Here is a 23,464-nt window from a genome sequence, read left to right as displayed (position 1 = left end):
TATAAGAGAAAGGAGGTTAGTGTTCTAAAAGAAAAATGGTTGGTTCTAACAAGAAAAAAAAAAGAACCGCCAATAACTTTGTATATTAATTAGAAACCATGTGAAGGTAAGAACATTCGCAATTTGACATTTGCACTTTAAAATAGATTGGCATTGCATTAACAGGAGCTTTGCAACATATATTTGTGAATGCCATACACACATTTGCAGATGTATGTCCAGACTATGTGAGTGTTTAGTTAAAGAATGTTTGCATGACATATGCACAAATGTTAGGACTGCCACAAATGTATGAAATGAATATGTCAAGCTCGAACTTTTAAATTTTAAAGTTTCGCATCGGGCTTTCGAATTTCAGAAGATCCATGCATTTCATATGTAAATCTCCTGTGTTGAGAGGGATTCAAGGCATGTTCACAAATACTTTATGTGAATTTCATCGGAATCACAACATTTTACAAGGACAGTACCGGCATTTTTCATTTTTTACGCACAAAAAGCTAACATGGGAAAAAGGCTGTCATTAAACTGAATCTTCTTGGTCTGAGCTTTTGGATAAAGTTCGCTATGCGTATGCAAGAAGAATGTGTATGGCATAGATGAAATGGTCAGCTTGGCTTAACAACCACTGAAATTAGAATTGATATAAGATTATAGTTGGATGGGTGGATTTATACTGTAATACTGATGATGTAATGGTATGGGCCTATATACTAACTTAAGGTGATATTTGTACGAACTATCTCCTCCATGCGAAGTATCCATTCTAACAGCTCGACCCGTGCTAGACATTTTTTGATATAAGCGAGCTTGGCATGATTATGTAGCACGGAAACGAGTGAATTTGGAACAGGGTCAGGTCTAGATGACTGTCACTGGGATCTGGTTCTTGCTGGTCGAACAGGTCGTTATAGGTCAAAGCCAAGTCTTGCAGCCATGATCTGCAACTGTAAATAGGTCAGAATTGGTTCAGATTGACTGATGATTCTATCAGACCTAACTGGATTTAGCTTTACCGAATCTCATTCTAAAAGGATCAATTCAGCTTTCTGGTTTCCTTTTATTAGCTTATTTTGGAGTTTGGAAGCCCTTCAGCATGGATATTATCCAACTGAATCTTGTTGGGTCCATTAAACCCAACAGATTTGATCAATTTGTGGCTGTTCTCAGACATGCGCGCACACGCTGTGTCTGTGTGTGTATGTGTGTGTGTGTGTGTGTGTGAGAGAGAGAGAGAGAGAGTCTGTCCGTGCATGGCTAGGTCAGCAATTAAGGGGTACAAGGATGTGACTTCCTCATTTGGAAAGCTCGAGTGAGTTGGGATTTATTGCATTGTGGATCAAAATCTCAGCTTATCCCATATATATAGCTAATGAGGCTGAGTCAACCACTCTTAAAAAGTTGTACAGGAAACTGTTGATTTCTTCATTCGTTTTTTTCCTTTTAACTCGTAATTTTTTTTGCACCATCCTTTACTGAAAGAAAGGATTCAATACAACCCTGTTCACCCCTTTCTTTTGTTGCTTGTGCTATCAGCCTATCACTATCACAAATTGCAGAAACAAATGGTTTAATAGTTTCTGCCCTTACTAAAAAACGATCACTTCCTATAAGTCATGAATGCTCTCACTAACAGTCACCATTGCATATTCTTTTTTTTTGTATGTAGCAATTGCTTAAGATATTCAGAACTCCCAAAATTGTAGTATACATAATGCTTACATCCTTCACTAAAAATTTCTTTTTTATAGAACAGACCAGCAAAATTGTAGTATACATAGCATGTCATGTGAGTTCCGCTAACAAGTATCGAAATCAACACCATGTGAGTTCCACTAACAAGTATCGAAATCAACACTTCACGCATTAGGCTGTTCATATAGGCTACACAGGCTCATATGGAGGAACAAAAACCCATAGAAAGCATCTAACAATAGGCAAAAACCACAATCTCATATGCAGCAAAAACCATGCCCTACAATGATCCCTAACAATGGGATCTCTGTTTTTTGGACAATTATAAGGGGATCTCTTATTGTGAAGGCTCACAAAAAGCTTCCAACTCAAGTCACTGCTCAAACCATTAATTCCTAATTAGAGCAAGCAAAGCCCATTATCCTTTTAAGTTCCAAATATACCCTTTCATCTACAGAATACTAGAAAATAAATAGGGTCTCACATTTTCCACAGGTTTACCATGTGATTATGACTTTGTTCAAACAGGTTGTGAACAAATAAACAACCAGGATACAAATCAGATTTAGGAAGGACTAAGAAGATATGGAATTAAACAAGGGAAATGAAAAAGTAAAAGAAGAATGTGGTAGTTTCAAATCCAACCGTGTATGGGTTCATATTTGGGGTTTAGATAAGCACCAGTCAGATATCGACCCATATCATCATTGAAATAAAAATGTCAATGTTGAGACTTGAACTTGGGTCTTCTAGTTGAAAGCAACACTGACAGCAACTTCTCTTTGGTAGGCTATGGTAGCACTGCTATCTAGTGAATACCTGATACGTTTTGTCATATTTACCCATAAAATAATGGGTTCGAAGTTCAAAATAAAAATATATAGCTGGATATGGGCCGTCATATGTTTGACTCAACAATGCCCACCTAATTCAAATGAGACATCACATAATTGGGCAGATGGTCGAACATGATGTGACCCCTTGACAGCTCCAAATTGTCAGAATACCACTGCATCATAACTACCGCCTCCAAGAAACCATCCATCACATATGAATGACAATCCTTTTCCAGTGAGAATACTTGTTCATCATCTTTTTAAGAGACTTATGAATAATTCAATACCTAAAAGGTGATGAGTTGCTTTGAGAAAGGTCCAATCTACTTATTTAGTTAAAGTGGTACTCCTAATTTCCTCGACTGCTGAGAGCTCCCTAACCCTAGACCAGCCTGTTAGTATAAACTCCCAAGTTTGGGTGCAAAAGGATTACTGTGAGATTGGCAGACAGCTAAAACCCATGCCAGATACCGTAAAATAATGAATTAAAGAAAGGAATAATTGCATACAAGCTCCAGTTGCTATAAGCCTGAGGGGCAAGAATACTGAGATGCATTTCAATGAACCACAAAACCAATTTTCCACAAAACTGAGACATTTAGTTTGTTAGCTAAAAGCAAATGACAGCTCTAAAGTTCATATTTCTACTACACCTTGATCGCAAACTTACTCTTTGGGAAGTACTTCTCCCTTTTCTTCTCATGCTCTGTCTTCAAGGATGCCTGCACGTGTAAAGCCGTATTCAAATGAATTTAACCAACAAAAAGAGCACCATAGTTAAGGGTTATGTGAGAAAGCATGTCGAGCACACACATGGATGCACACGAAAGCACGCTCCCACACACACACACACACACACACACACACACACACACACAAATTAGTAATTATAGGGATGGGGGTGCTCCCGGACCACCTACAATCATCTAGTAGAAACCTTGGGTATAGGCTGCATCTACTCAATCAGACCTCATAGATGTATTCAACATAGTTTATTTGATAGGAACCATACCTTCAATCATGTTTTTCTAACATAAAATTTACAAATTCTGAAAAAACAAAAATTTGGTGCATTGTGAGGTTAATTTTGAAGACCATAAAAAACCTACATACGTCACATAATCCAAAACTTGCTGCCACTAATGTATGTACATATGAACCAAAAATACTTAAAAATTATGAAAATTTGTGATTACTACTAGGTGAGTGTAGGTGCACCTAGAGAATGAAAAAGATATACATATATATAAACATTATTCTTATGTTAGAGGGCTTCATAAGGCCAATAAGGTCAAAACACAGAAATGATTTTGCTTATAAGTTATAACTGATGCTGCATGTAGAAGTTACAATTTGTTAACACACGATTCCAGATGCACCTTTTTTTTTAGTTCATGCATGCACAAATTATTTTAAGGTATTGGTATATGGATTTCAGCGCACAACCACAGCAAATTAAACTACACGAAAATTGAACAGCATTGCAGATAAAATCATGAAAATTAGAAACACTACAGGAAAACAACTGCAATATACAATAAGCTGGTAAAGTTATTTACTTGTTTATGTATTCCACACTACCGGAAAACAACTGCAATATACATTATGAAAATATTAGTTAATTTAGCATTACCCGTAGGCCTGTGAATGTGCAGTAGCACGTAGTAGACCATTCAGAGATAAATGACTGAATATGAAAAGAATATCTTTAAGTTTTAGAATAAAAAGTAGCATCTTTTACACAGAGATCCTTCTGGCTTTATTTGCATAATTAATATTAGCAGTAGACCAATTCAGCATAACAACATCAGTCCAATAACTTCTGTTACATTTCGCCAAAAATACCCACTGTCTAACATAGTGCAACCTCCATTTCATGGGAGAGGCATCATTCACCATTTGTATCAAAGAACTCAACTGCTATAGGCATGGTCTGGAAACTCGATGACTCAACTCGTGAGTCGGCTATGTCACCACGGACCGGATCCTTGCAGAGTCAAAAAATCAGTGTAACTCTTTTAAATTACACTTGCCCAAGTTTTCTATAGACTCAAAGAGTTTGATATATCATTTTTTTAAAAACCCTTGGCCTTTCCAGCTATTCCCCCTTTCTTTGTTTGCAACACTCAAAAGACCTCCATTTGGATGACCTGTTTAGAGCTGCAACTCCATTGCATTCCCTTCTTCTTCTTCCTATTTTACTTCTTTCAGTCTCATCTGGGAAAGAAATTTATCACAAGGACCACCCAACATTTGGTCTAGTCAAAGTCTTCTCCCTTCAACCAGCCAAAATCAAGGTGTTTGAGCCACCTAGCATTTGCTCAGATCAAAGAATCGGCCCTTCAACCCAGCCAAAGCCACCTTTCTCTCTCTCACTCATGAGTGCAAGTTTGTGTTGTGAGCCACAAAGACAGGTTTGATCTTTATTTTTCTTTTTTTCTTTGATTTTAATACGAAATAGGATCACTCATTCAACTTCTATTACAGAGATGGTGATTGTCATTCCCCCATTTCCCATGAGGGCAGGCTTGTAAAAGTCACAACATATTGTACAATATGATATGAAACAACACTATTTCAGGCAAAAACCGACACAATACGCTCCTGAAACTAGTTTCAGGGGGATATTGCATGTGTGCCCTATGTATCATAGGATATTAATATGCATCTTATGATACATCCTAATATAAAGTGCATCTTACGGTTGAGATTGATGTAATATATGTATTACTGTTTTGTGTGCTACCCCTTATGTATATGTACATTTTATTCTTTATAGGGGTATTCTTGTTCTTTTCAATAGTTTGGTGTAGAGTTAACAGTTTTTGTCTTCTAGTGAGGTAGATGTAGGGCTCGTAAACGAGTCGAGCTCACCGTGTTTGGGCTCGGCTCATGCTCGTAGGTAGACGAGCCAAGCTTGATCCCAGGCCAAGTTCGAGTCAGCTGTGTTGAGCCACGAGCTGGCTCGTGTAAAATAATTAATATGAAAGATGTTGTCAACGATGGGATTTGAACCTCAACCTCTCTTTCACATGCCTTGTGGTACAACCAACTGTACAAAACTACTTTTTATAATAAATGTTGAACATAAATTGTATATCTTATAATCTTAAGAGCTTACATGAGTCAAACCGATCCAAGCACCCTTTGTACGCACTCAACTCGTTTTTTGTTAACAGGGTGCTCATGGCTCAGCTCGCGGGCCAAATTGTTTGGCTTGCTTTCTAACCCTAGGTAGGTGTAGAGCTATGTTATAGGGACACGCCATTTTGGCTGCGTGTCCTAGTGACATGAGCAAACATGCTCGGGCACCGACATGTACATTTTTTAAATACTATTTATTACATTTAATTTGATTTCAATAAGGAAACCATTTTTAATATTAAAATATTCAAAAAATGGTTTTTTATTGATTAAAAATTTGTGTCCTCGTGCTCGTGTCCCACTTTTTTAAAAAATGAACTTTCGAGTTGAATCTGAATCTTGCGCCCTCAAGCCCATGACATAGGTGTAGTGCTGGTTTTTATCTTCTAGTGAGGTACAGAGATCGACTCATCTATATTGTTGTACTATGTCATAGAGACTCGGCCAACTGGGTGCTGCACCCGCGTCGACGCGACGCGTGTGTGCATGCGTGCGGCACCCGGTGTGGTCAACCTGACCCTGGGTGTGTTGACCGCACCTAGGGTCATTTATGTCCAACTTTTGAACTATATATATATATATAATTTTTTTGCCACACCCCCGCACCCGCACCTGCACCCATGTGACATAGTTGTTGTAACTTCATTTTTTGGCTTAATGAAGATTCTAGTTTTCCTCTCTTTTGTGCCTACTTGCCATGCATGCATCTATGAAGTTGTTTATGGCAGTACCTCCTCCTCCGCTGAAATGAAGAAGAAAGTGTGCCTCTCTATCTCTCTCTTCCCCATCACCCTTTCTTCTTCTTCTTCTTCTTCTTCTTCTTCTTCTTCTTCTTCATGCTTCCCTTCCTCCCCTTCCTCCTCTTCCCCCACTTTTTGCTCTTCTTGCCTCTCTTCCTCCTTTTTCTTCTTTCTTCCTCTTCTTCTCCCCTCCTCCTCCTGTTCCTCCTCTTCTACTTCAATCTAAGGTGACGGTATATATATATATATATATATATATATATATGTGTGTGTGTGTGTGTGTGTGTTTATATATTTTTTTCAAGTCAGCATGGGCGGGTCCGGAACCTACCCAGCCCAGGATGCACCTGATGCATGAGCGGTACCTGCCGCACCCGACACAGGTATGTTGGCCTCCCTGGCGCACTAGTGGGACATAGCAATGAACACCACCAAATTCTGTCTCAAAATTAAGGGTATAAAACTTATTCTACTAGACCTCATCAACCACCTTTTTACCTACATTTTACGAATCTAATTTCTTGGAGGAAAACACCAACTCTTTTAAAAGTTTTTATTCCCATATTGATCATGGAGTAGAACCACGATAGGGTTTATATTACCTAGGTTCACCATAAAGGGGACTTGACAATTGAACTTTAAATTTTGAACTTTGAACATTAGACTTGACTTTAGACCTTGGAATTTGTATTGTAAAGAGAAATCATGTGAGCCAAAGTGCAATTTGAGCATAGGATTTTGGGTTCAATGTTGCATTGTACGATACAGTACGATACTTATCGTGATACGAGTATATTGTATATATATTATATGTATCGTACGATATAGCAATGTATTGTACCCATATCGTAGAATACACATTCGGTGCACTTTAAAAAGCGTTGAATCATAATTTTTTTTTTTTTTTTTTTTTGGGGGGGGGGGGGGGGGGTTAAAGACCTATTGAAGGTCGACTCTTTCATTTGTATAGAGGTCATTGGAGGGGTATCCATATACCATAAGAGTCACGAGAACAATTTGGGGGTCAATCCATGCGCGAAGGAGAAGGCTTTTGAGGTTCTCTAGTAAGTGTATTTTCATTATTTTTTCACTCAATGAAGACAGCATCAAATGATCTAGCATGGCAATGAGGCACTCAAGTAATGAGTGAAAACCAATTGAAAATTGAGTGCAACTATTGTCATACTATTTTTTCGGGTGGTATCTCTCGGTGAACATTTAACCGGGACTAGTGTTATGAAAAGCATTGAGGCATAGCGAGACGCTCCACCAAAAACTGAGGCAAGGAGTAAGCCTCAAGGCGTAAAGCGTAAGCCTTAAATTTTTTTTTGAAAACCTAGAAAAATATCTAAAAATACAAATAAATAAAAAAATGCTTTATTGATGAAGCAACAACCAATAAAAAATAGAAAATATCAAATAAATACTAAAAATATGAGAATAACATATAAAATTAACTAAGAAACAAAATATCGGAAAACTAATTATATAACTGAAAATATATAAAAACTAATTATATAACTGAAAAATATAACTTCTTCAATAATCTCAAATAAATACTAAAAAATATGAGATTAACATATAAAAGTAACTAGGAAACTTATTATATAGCAAAAAATATCTGAAAATGGATGAAGAACGACTATCAGTTCACTTGGAACACTATCAGTTCGATGAAGAACGACTATCAGTTCACTTGGAACACTATCAGTTCAATGAAGAACAACTATCAGTTCACTTGGAACACTATCAGTTCAATGAAGAACGACTATCAGTTCACTTGGAACACTATCAGTTCAATGAAGAACGGGAACCATTATAGAGAGTTAGATCGCTTCTATGAATGGTTTCAGGATTATCTCCTTATCCTGAACGGGGAATAGAAATTGGATGACCTGGTGGTCGAAATTTTGGTAATTTAAAAATTGGAAATTTGGTGACCCGGAGGTCGAAATTGAAGAATTATGGAAAATGATTCAGGTTTATCCCTTAACCTGAAGGGGAAGGAAATGGATGCGGAATTAACGAAAAATAAAATGTAAATGAATGCAAAATTAATGCAAGTGGGTGCATATACATGCAAAATGAGAGATTGGTTTATCCCGCCAGCATACAGAATGTTTGAAAACAAAATTTCAAAAGATGCCCCAGTGTAACTGGGAATAGGGAATAAAATTTAAAGAAGGCTCTCTACAGGACTCTGCAGGGCAAAGACAGGATCAAATTTTGAGGAAAAATTTTGGATTTTTGGAGGAAAATATGGTAGACCATTGGAAGAGCCATTACTAGGGATTGAGTCGTCATAAGGATTATGACAATTGTGTTGTCATCCTTTTGCATGGGAAATAAACAACGAAAAATTTGCCTTATTACCTAAGCGAGGTCGTCGACCACGAGGAAAACACCATTTTGAAGGAAAAAGATATTTCTTGGAAAAACAATCCGCAAACGGATTTAGAATAAGGAGAAGGCAAGTGGGTAAACAATTTCCATTGTAATAATCAAGGTATGCACGGGGAAAATAAGATGAAGAATTTTGCAAATAGACAAAAGATATATGATTTACATCTCCATCAATTTCTCCATACTTTTGAATAATGGATCCCAAATATTTGAAATAATCATTCACCGGTATTTCTTGCTCACCAAGCTTCACTACACTCCCATCACTACTTTGTTGCTTACTAAACCGACATTCCATATATTCAGTCTTACTCTTACTCAACTTAAAACCTCTAGCTTCCAATGTCTGTCTCCATAATTCTAACTTAGCATTAACCCCAGCTCTAGACTCATCAATCAAAACAATATCATCAGCAAACACCATACACCACGGTACATTTTCTTGAATTGATCTCGTAAGCTCATCCATCACTATCGCAAATAGGAAAGAGCTTAAAGCAGATCCTTGATGTAACCCAACCGTTATCGGAAAATTGGTTGTCACTCCTCCACAAGTGCGGACATTGGTTACTACTCCTTCATACATATCTTTAATTATACTAATGTACTTGAGAGAAACACCTTTTTTCAACATTGTCCACCAGAGAACATCCCTAGGTACTCTATCGTATGCCTTCTCTAAATCAATAAAAACCATATGCAAATTTTTTATTCTCTCTCTATATCTTTCAATAAGTTGTCTAAGAAGATGTATAGCTTTCATAGTTGATCTTCCAGGCATAAAACCAAATTGATTCTCCGATATCATGACAACCTTCCTCAACCTAGACTCAATCACCCTCTCCCACAGTTTCATAGTATGACTCATGAGTTTTATACCACGATAGTTTGTGCAATCTTGTATATCACCCTTATTCTTATATAAAGGCACCAAAGTACTTTTCCTCCACTCATTAGGCATCTTATTTGTTCGCCAAATCAAGTTAAAAAGATTTGTCAACCATTCTAAACCTTTCTCTCCCAAGCATTTCCAAGCCTCGATAGGTATACCGTCTGGGCCAACTGCCCTTCTTGATTTCATTTTCTTCAAAGCCTCTGCAATTTCTTTGTTTTGAATCTTGCGCATGAAGTCACGATTTATCTCATGAAAAGGAATGGAGAAGTCTCCAAGATCTTGAGCATGACTATCATTAAATAGCTTATCAAAATAATCTTTCCATCTCTCCTTAATCTCCTCATCTTTGACTAAAACCCTTTGTGTTTCATCTTTGATACATCTAACCATACCCAAATCCTTCGATTTCCTATCTCTCATCTTTGCAAGCCTATAAATATCCTTCTCGCCTTCTTTGGTATCCAACTTGTCATAAACCTCCTTATATACCTTAGCCCTCGCGTTTCGAATAACTTTTTTAACTTCCTTCTTTGCTAACATATACTTCTCCAAATTCTCATTATCACGACTCTTACTTAGATTTCTATAACACTCTCTTTTAACCTTAATAGCTAATTTGACATCCTCGTTCCACCATGATGTATCCTTACCTAGTGGTGCACCGCCTTTAGACTTACCCAATACCTCCTTAGTCACTTTTCTCATGCCACCCGCTATCTTATTCCACATTGATTCTGAATCCTCCTCGAGACACCAATCAGCTTCCTTAACTACCTGCTCTACAAACATTCCTTGTTTAGCTCCTTTCAGTGCCCACCACCTAATTCTAGGATTTATCCTATGTCTATCCCTTTTGCAGCATTGTCTAATTCTACAACAACAACAACTACTACGCCTTCATCCCAAAACAATTGGGGTCAGCGAACCAAAAAAGAAATTCATTTTGGGTCTTCCACATGAATCATTTTCCTCCAATCATTTCTATCCAATGTCATGTCCTCGGTGAGGTTCAAAGCATTCATATCCTTTCCTATCATCTCCATCCAAGTCTTCCTAGGCCTACCCTGACCTCTTTTAACTAATATATTTTCCCATTTCTCCAACCTTCTAACTGGAGCATCATTAGGCCTTCGCCGAATATGTCCAAACCACCGTAAACGATTCTCTCGCATCTTATTTTCAATGGGTGCAACACCTACCTTCTTACGTATCTCCTTGTTCCGAATCTTATCTTTTATTGTATTTCCGCACATCCATCTAAGCATCCGCATCTCAGCTACACTCATTTTTTGAATATGATGTCTCTTGGCAGCCCAACATTCCGTACCATATAGTAAAGCGGGTCTAATAGTCGTCCTATAAAACTTTCCCTTCAACCGCAATGGCATTCTACGATCGCACAGCACTCCAGTTGCACTTTTCCATTTCATCCACCCAACCTTTATCCTATGATTTACATCTCCATCAATTTCTCCATACTTTTGAATGATGGATCCCAAATATTTGAAATAATCATTCACCGGTATTTCTTGCTCACCAAGCTTCACTACACTCCCATCACTACTTCGTTGCTTACTAAACCGACATTCCATATATTCAGTCTTACTCTTACTCAACTTAAAACCTCTAGCTTCCAATGTCTGTCTCCATAATTCTAACTTAGCATTAACCCCAGCTCTAGACTCATCAATCAAAACAATATCATCAGCAAACACCATACACCACGGTACATTTTCTTGAATTGATCTCGTAAGCTCATCCATCACTATCGCAAATAGGAAAGAGCTTAAAGCAGATCCTTGATGTAACCCAACCGTTATCGGAAAATTGGTTGTCACTCCTCCACAAGTGCGGACATTGGTTACTACTCCTTCATACATATCTTTAATTATACTAATGTACTTGAGAGAAACACCTTTTTTCAACATTGTCCACCAGAGAACATCCCTAGGTACTCTATCGTATGCCTTCTCTAAATCAATAAAAACCATATGCAAATTTTTTATTCTCTCTCTATATCTTTCAATAAGTTGTCTAAGAAGATGTATAGCTTCCATAGTTGATCTTCCAGGCATAAAACCAAACTGATTCTCCGATATCATGACAACCTTCCTCAACCTAGACTCAATCACCCTCTCCCAAAGTTTCATAGTATGACTCATGAGTTTTATACCACGATAGTTTGTGCAATCTTGTATATCACCCTTATTCTTATATAAAGGCACCAAAGTACTCTTCCTTCACTCATTAGGCATCTTATTTGTTCGCCAAATCAAGTTAAAAAGATTTGTCAACCATTCTAAACCTTTCTCTCCCAAGCATTTCCAAGCCTCGATAGGTATACCATCTGGGCCAACTGCCCTTCTTGATTTCATTTTCTTCAAAGCCTCTGCAATTTCTTTCTTTTGAATATTGCGCATGAAGTCACGATTTATCCCATGAAAAGGAATGGAGAAGTCTCCAAGATCTTGAGCATGACTATCATTAAAAAGCTTATCAAAATAATCTTTCCATCTCTCCTTAATATCCTCATCTTTGACTAAAACCCTTTGCGTTTCATCTTTGATACATCTAACCATACCCAAATCCTTCGATTTTCTATCTCTCATCTTTGCAAGCCTATAAATATCCTTCTTGCCTTCTTTGGTATCCAACTTGTCATAAACCTCCTTATATACCTTAGCCCTCGCGTTTCGAACAACTTTTTTAGCTTCCTTCTTTGCTATCATATACTTCTCCAAATTCTCATTATCACGACTCTTACTTAGATTTCTATAACACTCTCTTTTAACCTTAATAGCTAATTTGACATCCTCGTTCCACCATGATGTATCCTTACCTAGTGGTGCACCGCCTTTAGACTCACCCAATACCTCCTTAGCCACTTTTCTCATGCCACCCGCTATCTTATTCCACATTGATTCTAAATCCTCCTCGAGACACCAATCAACTTCTTTAACTACCTGCTCTACAAACATTCCTTGTTTAGCTCCTTTCAGTGCCCACCACTTAATTCTAGGATCTATCCTATGTCTATCTCTTTTGCGGCATTGTCTAATTCTAAGATCTAAAATTAAGACTATGTTGTGTAGCTACACTTTCTCCCGGTATAACTTTACAATCGATGCAACAACCCCTATCTCTCTTTCTAAGTAGGAAAAAATCTATCTGACTCGTATTAACCCCACTTTTAAATGTTACTAGGTGAGACTCCCTCTTCCTAAACCAAGTGTTTGCTAAGATCATATCATAGGACAAACAAAAATCTAAAATCCTTTCTCCACTTTCATTTCTTTCTCCTATACCATAGCCTCCATGGATACTCTCAAATCCATCCTTACTAATGCCTACATGTCCATTAAGGTCACCGCCGATGAAAAGCTTTTCTCCATAAGATATCCCTTGTACTACTCCATCTAAATCTTCCCAAAATTGATGCTTAATGGAATCATCTAAACCTACTTGAGGTGCATAAACACTAATAATATTAATAATATTCGTACCTAATACTAATTTAATAAGTAAAATTCTATCACCCTTCCTACGGACCTCAACTACATAATCTATAAACTGACGACTCATAACAATCCCTACTCCATTCCTATTCCTATTTATTCCTGTATACCAAATCTTATATCCCCAAGGTTCTATCACTTTTGCTTTCTCACCTACCCATTTGGTCTCTTGAAGACATAAAATATCAATCTTTCTCCTACACATAACATCTACTAACTCTACCAACTCACCAGTTAAAGACCCTATGTTCCAAGTGGCTAACCTAATTTTATGGTCTTGGACTAACTTCTTTACCCCCACCCGTCCAACAAAGTGAGGGAACCCTTGCCTATTTGACACCACACCCGGGCGCCGGTGTGAGCGACGACCTAGCAACAAATTCATAAAGAAATAAAAATTTATGATAATACATTGTATGATATGAGACCTGCAGCAGTGTGAAACTGTGCCAAGATACGTCCATGTAATTTATTTTGTCTATTTCAGTGTGCAGTGTGAAATTTTGTATTGTTATTTAATTATGATGTTTTGTATGATTGTATATATTATTGTTTTATTGATTTCGCGTTTTGTTCTTTTTTTCAAATATGTGGTGGACTGGGTTTGAAAGTGAAGTTCCAAATTTGAGAAATTTTGGCATTCTTAGTCAAACGTTTAGTGCAAGTAGATGAAAAAGAAACTGAAGTGACTTTGAGCAAATACATACAAAACGAAGAAATAAATTGGAGCACAAAAGGCTCAATGACCTCGTCTACGATCACTACAACTTATGGTTGAGGCAAAGGTATATAGATTTATAAAATGTTTTTGTTATTTTCATGTGTTTATTTAAAGCTTTTTTATATCATAGAAAACCCAACTAATTTTAATTTTTTCATGTCATCTTTTTACTTTTGAAGCAACTAGAAAAGTTATCATCAAGGAGGCACATAGAGCAATTTGATCTCATTAGTTTAGAAATTTTTGATGTATTGGATGCATGGGTTCAAAAAGAAAAAAACATTTTGAATGAAGAGGACATTCAATGGATCAACGTGGAAGGAGCGCTGGAGGTAGATGATGAAGAGCTCATGTACATTGAAGACAATGTGAATGTCCAAAGTTCAATTGATAAACTTTCAAAAGGCCTTGCCCTCTAAGGTGACTTAGACAATATAAACCCTTATAGAGGTCATACTCTATGAGCAATATGTGATTAAAGAATTTTTAAGAAGGTGATGCTTCCTCGTGAAAAGCTAAATTTCTAAAACTTAGGTTAAAAAGGTGAATATGAAGCATTTTATAAATATAAAACAAGACAGAGACATTCTCCCATGTGGATCAAAATTATGACAAAGAAGGAAGAACATAAAGTTATTCATGAAAATCCAATATATAAAAGAAGGCACTTTTTGGGTTTGAACCTTTATATTAGTATTAGTATTAGCACGATGAAAAGGAGAGAGAAATATGATCATGTGTACTTGGTCATAAGTTAAGGATCTCTATAGCTAGGCTTTGAACTAAAATATTTAATTAACTTTTCAAACACAATAACATAATTTCACTTCAGATGATTGTAGTGTACATACCAGGGTTGTCAAACTAGGAAGCGAAAGCGGGAAACGACACGGGAAGCGGAAGCAAGAAGTGAGGCATTTTAAATTTTATATGAAGCGGGAAGCGAGGTTTCAATTTAAAAGCGAAATTTGAATAAAAAATGAAGCAATATGGAATCAAACAAGAAATAAATAAAAACTAAAATAAAATTGATTATTCTTATATTTCATGATTTTTCTATAAAAGAGTTAAATTTTTGTTAAAATCTAACAATGATGGTTACCAATTTAAAGAAAGTACATGGAAAGTGAGTGAAAGCATGAGAGAAAATACATGAAAAATATGAAAAGAAACGTGAGAAAAACATATAGTATGCATAGACCATGTGCATGAGAAGCATAGAAAAAGCATGGGGGAATCGAGCTTCCCATGAAGTTTCGAAAGCGAGGAGTATCGCGCTTCCAAAGCGAGTTTTCGGGAAGTGAGCTTCCCACCTACCTAAGAAGCTTCCAGTAACTTTGGTACATACTCATCTCTAAAAGATATATATTAAGGGCCATGTGCAGCATCCAAATTCATTAGTGCTCTAAAGTAAGCCTAAGTCTCCATCAAAGGTAATAAACATGTTTGAACACCTTAGTCATAGGAACTAATCTCATTAAAAGTTCAATTAACTCAACCTTTTAACTCATGGGTTTTGAGCATTTGACAAGAGGAACGTGATAATCTATGTCACATGGGTGCGGCCGTGGGTGCGGCCGCACCCGCGGGTACGACACGGGTGTTGAGCAATTTCAAAAATTTTGGACACGGGGACACGGCTATATATATATATATATATATATATATATATATATATATATATATATATATATATATATATATATATATATATATATATATATATATATATATATAACAATAATAAGATTGTAAATTTTAAAGCAATAAGTTGACCGATCAAAGTTGACAAAATATATATATAACAATAAATATATATATATATAACAATCATAAATGGACAAAAATAGACTCAGTAAAAGTTGACTGAGTCCAAAATTAATTTTAATAAATGGACAAAAATAGACTCAGCCAAAGTTGGTCGAGTCCAAAATGTGGATGGACTCGGCCTCGGTGCGTTGAACGAGTCCGACGCTTAGTTGACTGTGTCTGCCCCGTGTCCGCACGTGTGTCGAGGCGTATCGACACTAGTGCGTCGACCTTTTAGCCGATTCCGTGTGACTTAGGTGATAATAATACTACTCCCTATCTTTATATTTTGCAAGTGCTCTAATACCAAAAATTAACTTCAACACAAGTAAAAAAGATCGAAAGGCTACTTACAGTCAGTCTGGTATTTCAGGCAGAAGATAGAAGACAATAAGTGGGAAGAGAGGAGGAGAGACGTTTCGTAAGAAGGGAAGGATTTTATTCAATTGAGGAAGATATGAGTTGCAAATAAACTCAAGCTTCCTTATATAGAGTTACAAGTTAACGAATTTCAAAATATTTTTGAAGTCTGAAGTACAATAATTGAGGCGAATAGTTAAAAGGAAAGGTGGTGGACGACAAAGTAAAAGAAAAAAGCAAAAAACAAAAAGTACAATAATTATATCTCGACAAAAGTACTTTAATAAAGCAAACTATAAAAAAGGAATCTAGGACAGTTCGGGTGCAACATGTGGGCCTCATCAACACGTGTCTTTTGTCCTTATTACTTTTTACTTTATAAAAGTAGATTCCTTTGTCGTTTTGTCAATAATTCACTTTTTCATTAAATTGAATTTTAATGGTTTTTTGTAGTCATGCTGACGAAAGTCTTGTCGTAATGTGATTTTGATGGTTGAATGATGTCATGCTGGCGCCATTTTTGAAGATCGCAAATATACAGATTTTTATTGATATCTACAGAAACTTCGCATATTGATGATAAAGTTCACATATTCATATTGAATATGTTTTTGACCTTCGCAAATATGATATTGGTGAGCCTTCAGTCCTTGGATTTCAATAATAGAGTCTCAAAGATTTGTGAATGTGGGGTTGACTTCCACATCATTATCGTGGTTCTGGGATTCTCGTGCAAGGGCTATATAGAGATTTGTTTAAAGATTCTAAGTATTTTGGAAACTCAATAAGTTGAGCATTTTTTATTAACTCATCTTCATAATTATTATTATCACTATTACTTATTGAAGTTAAATTTCCTAATACATGGGATTTGTCAAGGGAAATTCCTCCAAAACCTATAGTTCATGGTAACATAGATCAAATAGTGAAAATGGCAGAAGGTGGTGTAGAAATCAGATTTGAGTCTACAAGGAGTATTAAACTACCTAGCATATTTAGGACTAGTTCACATAGATCTTTGCAGTCTTACAGAGATACAAATCAAACACTAACATCTAGAGCATCTACGTCTCAATTAGATGAATCAGAAATAATAAAAGAAATAAAATTAAGAAAAAAATCAAATTCCATATGGAATTTAATATAAGAAACAACAAAAATCAAAATCAGACTCTGATGGATAATGTAGCGAAAATTGCTATATAGCCCTTGCAGGAGAATCCTAGAACCCTGACAGTGATGTGAAAGTCAAATCCACAGCCACGGATCTTTGGGACTCTATGATTGAAATCCTCAAGAAGAACTGAAGGCTCGCAAATATCATATTTGTGAAGATAAAAAACATATGCAATAGACATATGCGAACTTCCTCATCAATATATGAAGTTCTTATATTGGGCATTATAGGTCATCAATATATGAAGTTCCTCATCAATATATCAACAAAAATTATGTGCATTTGCGATCTTAAAAAATGGCACCAACATGACATCAGTCTGTCATTAAAATCACTTGACATCACGGCTTTCACCAGCATGATGGCAGAAAACCATAAAAAATCAATCTAATAGAAATATATAATTATTGACAAAACAACAAATGAAACTACTTTTATAAAGTAAAAAGTAATAAGGACAAAAAATGTGTCGATGGGGCCCACATGCCGCACCTGACGTGTCCTAGATTCCTTTTTTATCGTTTACTTTATTAAAGTACTTTTGTTTAGATGTAATTATTATACTTTTGCTTTTTGCTTTTTGCTTTTTGCTTTTTGCTTTTTGCTTTTTGCTTTTTGCTTTTTGCTTTTTGCTTTTTGCTTTTTGCTTTATGCTTTATGCTTTATGCTTTATGCTTTATGCTTTATGCTTTATGCTTTATGCTTTATGCTTTATGCTTTATGCTTTATGCTTTATCGCCTTTTCTTTTAATTATTTGCCTCAATTATTGTGAATAAAATTCTTCCCTTTCATCAGAGCATCTCTTCTCCCCTCTTCTCACTTATTCTCTCCTATCTTCACCCTGAAATACATGATTGACTGCAAGTATCTTTTTGGTCTTTTTTTTTTGTATTTAAGTTAATTTTTTATATTTCATCCAATCACTCAATAAGTTGTTCTTCTCATTGAACCATTGGACTTGGTTCAAACCATATTAGGTTGTTGGGTTTCCATTATGGATAATTTTTCTTATAGGTTTTAACCTCATTTTCCACAATGTCTTCTAAAAATTTTCTTGTGAGATTGCCTCTTGTAAGCTTAGTTGTCAAAAGTTGTGCCTAGGCTCTACCTAGGCGGGCTACAATCAGGGCCACCGCCTAGGCTTTTTAGTTAACTTTAGCATATTTTTCCAACATGTTTTCAGTTAACTTTCCTACTAAACTGTTTAATATCTGATGACAACACCATTCATACCAATCTGAAACTAATTGTGGCAATTTCTCCAGCAGCAATTGCAGCTTCTACACAAGCCCAAACTACCCTCGCATCTTACTCCTTATCTAAAAGGAGATGACTGAAAATCTATAACAATTTCGAGAACACATGCACCACATTATCATAACTACGGCTAGATAAACAGCTTCATTTAGATCATTTCATCGCACTAATATACCAACAGACCCTAAAGTGCAGCATGTTTAGGGGGCGTTTGGCTTTGCCCCACCAGAGACAATTCGAAGTCAAATGAGATTTGGAATCGCAAGGGGCACCCTGTAATTCCAAATCACGCACAAACGAGAAAACAACTCTCATTTTCCACTGCACGTGAGAGTCATTCTATCACGTTTGCTTTGATGTGAGGGAATGGAGCCAACGAGAATCGTTCTTTCATTTGGGGTGAGAATGATTCTCATCCGATAAAAACAAGCATCCCCTTAAAAGTGTTTCAAAATGAAAAGAGTTCTTTCAACATAAACCAGCGCTCTTCTGCATTCCTATTGCTTCAAAACAACCACGCCCTAAGATAACCAAAATCCGCGAAGAATCGCACATTGAAAAAGAAAAACGAAAAAAAGGACCACAAATGTCACTAATTGTAGTGTATTTACATCGCCACAACACAGAGTCGTACCTGATGCTTGGTGACGGACCGGCGGATGGCACGGGTCTTCTTGGGCCTCAGATCGAGCGGTAGATAACTCTTCTTCTTGCACGCCTCCCTCAGAGCGGCCTTCTGCTTCTGCGAGATGACTGTCAGCACCTGCGCGATCGATAACCTCACCACCTTTCCGCGTATTCGAACAAGAAAACCCTCAAACTCTCTCTCAAAAACTCAGGCAGATCGCGAACGGAACCAAAGCAAACCGGAAACCCGAAATTGAGCAGCAAACGGCGGGATCGGCATGGCAAATGTAGCCGAAGACGGAAAAATAAACACTAGAAAAGAAGCATGACGAAAAATAAAGTGGAATTATATCTTGGAGAGCTTGTTCGGGGCGCCGCCGGTGACCTTGGCGACGCGGAGCAGAGCGAGCTCGGCCTTCAGATCCTTCAGTTGGTTCAGAAGCTCCATCTTCGTCTTCGTCCTGAGCTCGTGAACCATGATTCTCGCTACAGGGAAAAGGGAAAAGAAACACCGGGAAAAATCTTAGGTGAGAAATGCGGAGAAAATGAGGTGAAACAAACAAGGAAATGAGGGGGGAAGAGGCGGGAAACAGAAATCTGGGATTTTGATTCCATGGAAAGACGCCGATTCTCACCCATGGTTAGTGACAACGACGGAGGGCAGAGGAGGAAGGCGAGTGAGGAAGAGTCGGGTTAAATTTTGTACGTTAGGGTTTTTTTTAAGATCATTTACTCTTATACCCTTCAAACTATGAATTATTTACAACGTAATGCAAGTGGGTTGGATCTGGATCCGGATCATGCATGACAGGGATGCGGATTGAGCTCTTGAAGAAGCGGATCCGAACCCTATTTGGGATTATATGCCAATATTAAAAACAAAAAAATCGGATTTTGGTATAGCAGTTTGTGCAAGTGACCATGTGATGGGACGTTGCAAGCTCCAACCACACTGGTATTGGATGGTTGAATAACTGCCTGGTTGTATAGCCACCATTTGGGCTTGTCTAGTGGAAAGGAGTGGGAGGCCTTATTCCCCCAACTAGATCCTCAAAAAAAAAATCTCTTTTTTTTTCAAAAAAACATAAATGAAGACCTGGGATTTGGAACTTTTTAATCAATAATAAACTATTGTTTTATGTTTAGCTTTTAATATTTAATAATACTTTTTATTAAATGTTTAAGATATTAAAATAATAGCCATTCAAAAAAACACATTAGGAAATGAACTAGGTTTGGTCTTGTTTTTAGCATAATTTTGAACATAAGAAAAATGCCTACAATCGAAAATTGTAAGCCATAAGCATTCTGGTAGCTTGTGAAATAACTTTCAAGTGATTTCATGGCCAGAATTGTTGTAGATGTTCATGAAATGGCCATTTTTTTTTAGGGCTTGAAATAGCATTTGTTGAGTTTGAGTTCAGAGATAGTTTGGTGGGCTATTTTTCAAAACTCCCAAATATGCTTTCAAAATATCTTGATGTTGGATCCTAGTAAGGGATTCATTATGGCCATAGGGTCTAACAGATGGAACCCCAAGAGCCACATATTAAAGGTTGTAATTAAAACTATTAAGTAGGATTAATGTAAATATTGATCATAGTTTAATGACTACATATATAACCTACATGATGATTATGGAGAGGGTTATTGTGAATAATGGAGCATTATCTCTAAGTTAATGGTGATATTAAACCAATCCTCCATGGTTGTCATAAATAAGACCGATAGAGAGCAATCTTTCACCTCTTTTTGAGGATTGTGACAAACCAACACTTATAGATGAGCTAAAATAGCTCAATCAGGTAGAAGAGCGTGTGAGTTGAACTCCTATTATCCAATGAACAGCAACAACAACGCCTTCATTCCAAAGAATTGGGGTCGGCGATATAAACCAAAAAGAAAATCATTTTGGGTCCTTCACATGAATTCTTCTCCTCCAATCATTTCTATCCAATGTTCGTCTTCGGTGAGGTTCAAAGCATTCATATCCTTTCTTATCATCTCCATCCAAGTCTTCTTAAGCCTACCCCGATTTCTTTTAGCTAATATATTTTCTTATTTCTCCATCCTTCTAATTGGAGCATCCTTAAGCCTTCGCCGAATATGCTCAAATCATCGTAAACGATTCTCACTCATCTTATTTTCAATGTATGCAACGCCTACCTTCTTAGGATTCTCATTCATCTTACCCTATTATCCGATGAACCTTTACCAAATTTAAGTTTGGGACCGGTTAAGTTCTTACATTGGTATCAAAGCGATGGAATGGTATCAAAGCCAGGTTAAGTTCTTACATTGGTATCAAAGCGCTGGAATAGTATCAAAGCCATGGAATGAGGTCGGTTTAGGGCATGTGTGGTGGAGGGAAATGTGGTGAAGCATTAGACTAGTGTTCTAGAGGATGCAGTTGCCGTGATGGTGAGAGCGGACCCGAACAATGGAGTTTTAGATGTGCACCCTTGGGTACACTCCCAACTACGAGGGACTCAGGCTAGGGGTCGAGGCCATTCATGTATTCAGACACACAAGGTTGTAGAGGATAACACTAGTTGCCCTGCTCAGAAAAGTCAGAATGAAATTGAATCACACTGCAGCACACAATGCTTTCCAGAAGGTGGCAGAAATGCAACAAAGGGTCGGATCTGTCTAACAGAGGGCAGATTCAACCAGTATATACACTAATATGTCAAAAAGAAGACAGATCTGGCCAGCCTTTGATCTACAAAACAGAGGTCAGATTTGGTTCATGGACGTAAAAAAAATGACTTCTATTATGAAAACTCCTCCTCTGAATGAGAAGAGGGCCATGAGAATCAGTCTGACATATACACAATTCGTCCATGCATGAGGACAGATCTGTTAGCATAGACACAGATCCACTGATTTAAGATCTGACCCTGCACAAGATTGTGGTCGATCGAGAAAAAATGGTTAACCCCAAGATGAGAGAGAGAAATGATCTATGTCGATCTTGATCGTCCTAGGGGGATCATTGTCGGCATCACGGCTCTCGGGAACCTCTTGCTCTACGACGGGAACAAGGACCATATCATAAGCACAGGGGAGGTTGGAGCCCTCGCCTGAGAGCTTTGGACAAGGAGGGTCACAATAAAGAAGAATACAATGTGCACAATCCTTAGGCTCACCTACCAAAGATGGCGTTGAGGCAGCGTTCGGACATGATGGGGTTATCCAGCCTCTCAATCTAACGCAAGGGAACGCAGGGCCATGTATTATGTGACGACGGTGTAGGGGTTATGGCCATTGGAAAGTGTTTCCCTGGTAGCGGCAACACAAGCGATATCCCAGTTTTGATCAAGGTGGTGGAGGTCAGAAGAAAGAGGAAAGAGGCGGTAGAGGATTTGTCTGCCGATCAGCCCAACAAATGACCATGCTCGATGTTGGATATGCCATTGTGGTTGGTCAAGCATTAGGGCGGTGGGCACAGCTCAGGCTCTGTTGGGTTCCTCTTCTCCTTCTACGTTCAGGTAAAGACAATGCAGAGGGTGGGGTTTGTCGATCACCGATGAGCCGAGCAGTCGACGGTTGTTGGCGTTGAAGCCCGCTGGTTAGCGGTAGGCAAAGGAGGCCCATCGGCCAGTGACAGTGAGTGTACTCGCTCCGGCGAGCCAAGAAGTCGATGTCCGCTGGTGGTTGAAGCCAACTGGTCAGCGGCAGACAGAGGAGTCCCGTCCATCAGCGGCGGTAGCGCACTCGCTCCCTTCTTCTTCCTCAAGCTTCGTTTTTGCGTAAAAATGGGGAAAACCTTAATCGGGCTCCCCTTCTTTGGGAAAAAACAGTGTAAAAAGGAAAAGATTAAAAAAAAAGACCCAATTGGGCATGCTCTTCAAATTGGTCGTATGGACCAAGATTGTTTTGAATCATATCTATTTACACAAACCATAATGGATCTGTAGTATGGATCTATAAAACTTAAATGGAGTAGGTTGGTCTAGTTTAGATTATAATGGATCGGACCCATTGATATAGATCAAACATAATTAGAGTGGGTTGAGCTTTTGGATTGACTTTATGCAATTTAGGTCCACTTGATTATGACCTAAATACCTAAATAGATCCACTTGAATATGTTTGGACCCGGTCATATCATATCAGATCCAAGTGCTAGTAAATAAGCATGCAATTGAACTTGATGGGATTCAATAAAAAAAATTGGACCTATTTAAAATCGGTTGTTCCAGTGAAACCAAAACTAAATCGGGACCAATTACCAAATATGGGGTCTATGGACAGATATAATGGACTAATGCTTGCATGATA

At 37.6% G+C, this 23,464-nt stretch overlaps 1 protein-coding gene across 1 annotated transcript; it reads right to left on the bottom strand.

The window, feature by feature from the left end:
- Window positions 1-3,178: 3,178 nt before the first annotated feature.
- Window positions 3,179-19,833, bottom strand: LOC149823368 (large ribosomal subunit protein uL29-like). Its single transcript, XM_090018804.1, has 4 exons — window positions 19,816-19,833; window positions 19,531-19,666; window positions 19,188-19,344; window positions 3,179-3,253 (listed from the first exon to the last, which is right to left on the bottom strand). Exons 1-4 carry the CDS (start codon window positions 19,817-19,819, stop codon window positions 3,179-3,181), a joined length of 372 nt encoding a protein of 123 aa, XP_089874930.1. The 5' UTR covers window positions 19,820-19,833.
- Between the last annotated feature and the right edge of the window lie 3,631 nt (window positions 19,834-23,464).

This window comes from Nuphar pumila, chromosome 10, assembly GCF_984573655.1.
Source record: "Nuphar pumila chromosome 10, dmNupPumi1.hap1.1, whole genome shotgun sequence".
Classification (NCBI taxonomy): Eukaryota; Viridiplantae; Streptophyta; class Magnoliopsida; order Nymphaeales; family Nymphaeaceae; genus Nuphar; species Nuphar pumila.
The sequence above is the reverse complement of the archived record's forward strand: the minus strand, read 5'-3'. Positions and strand labels throughout refer to the sequence as shown.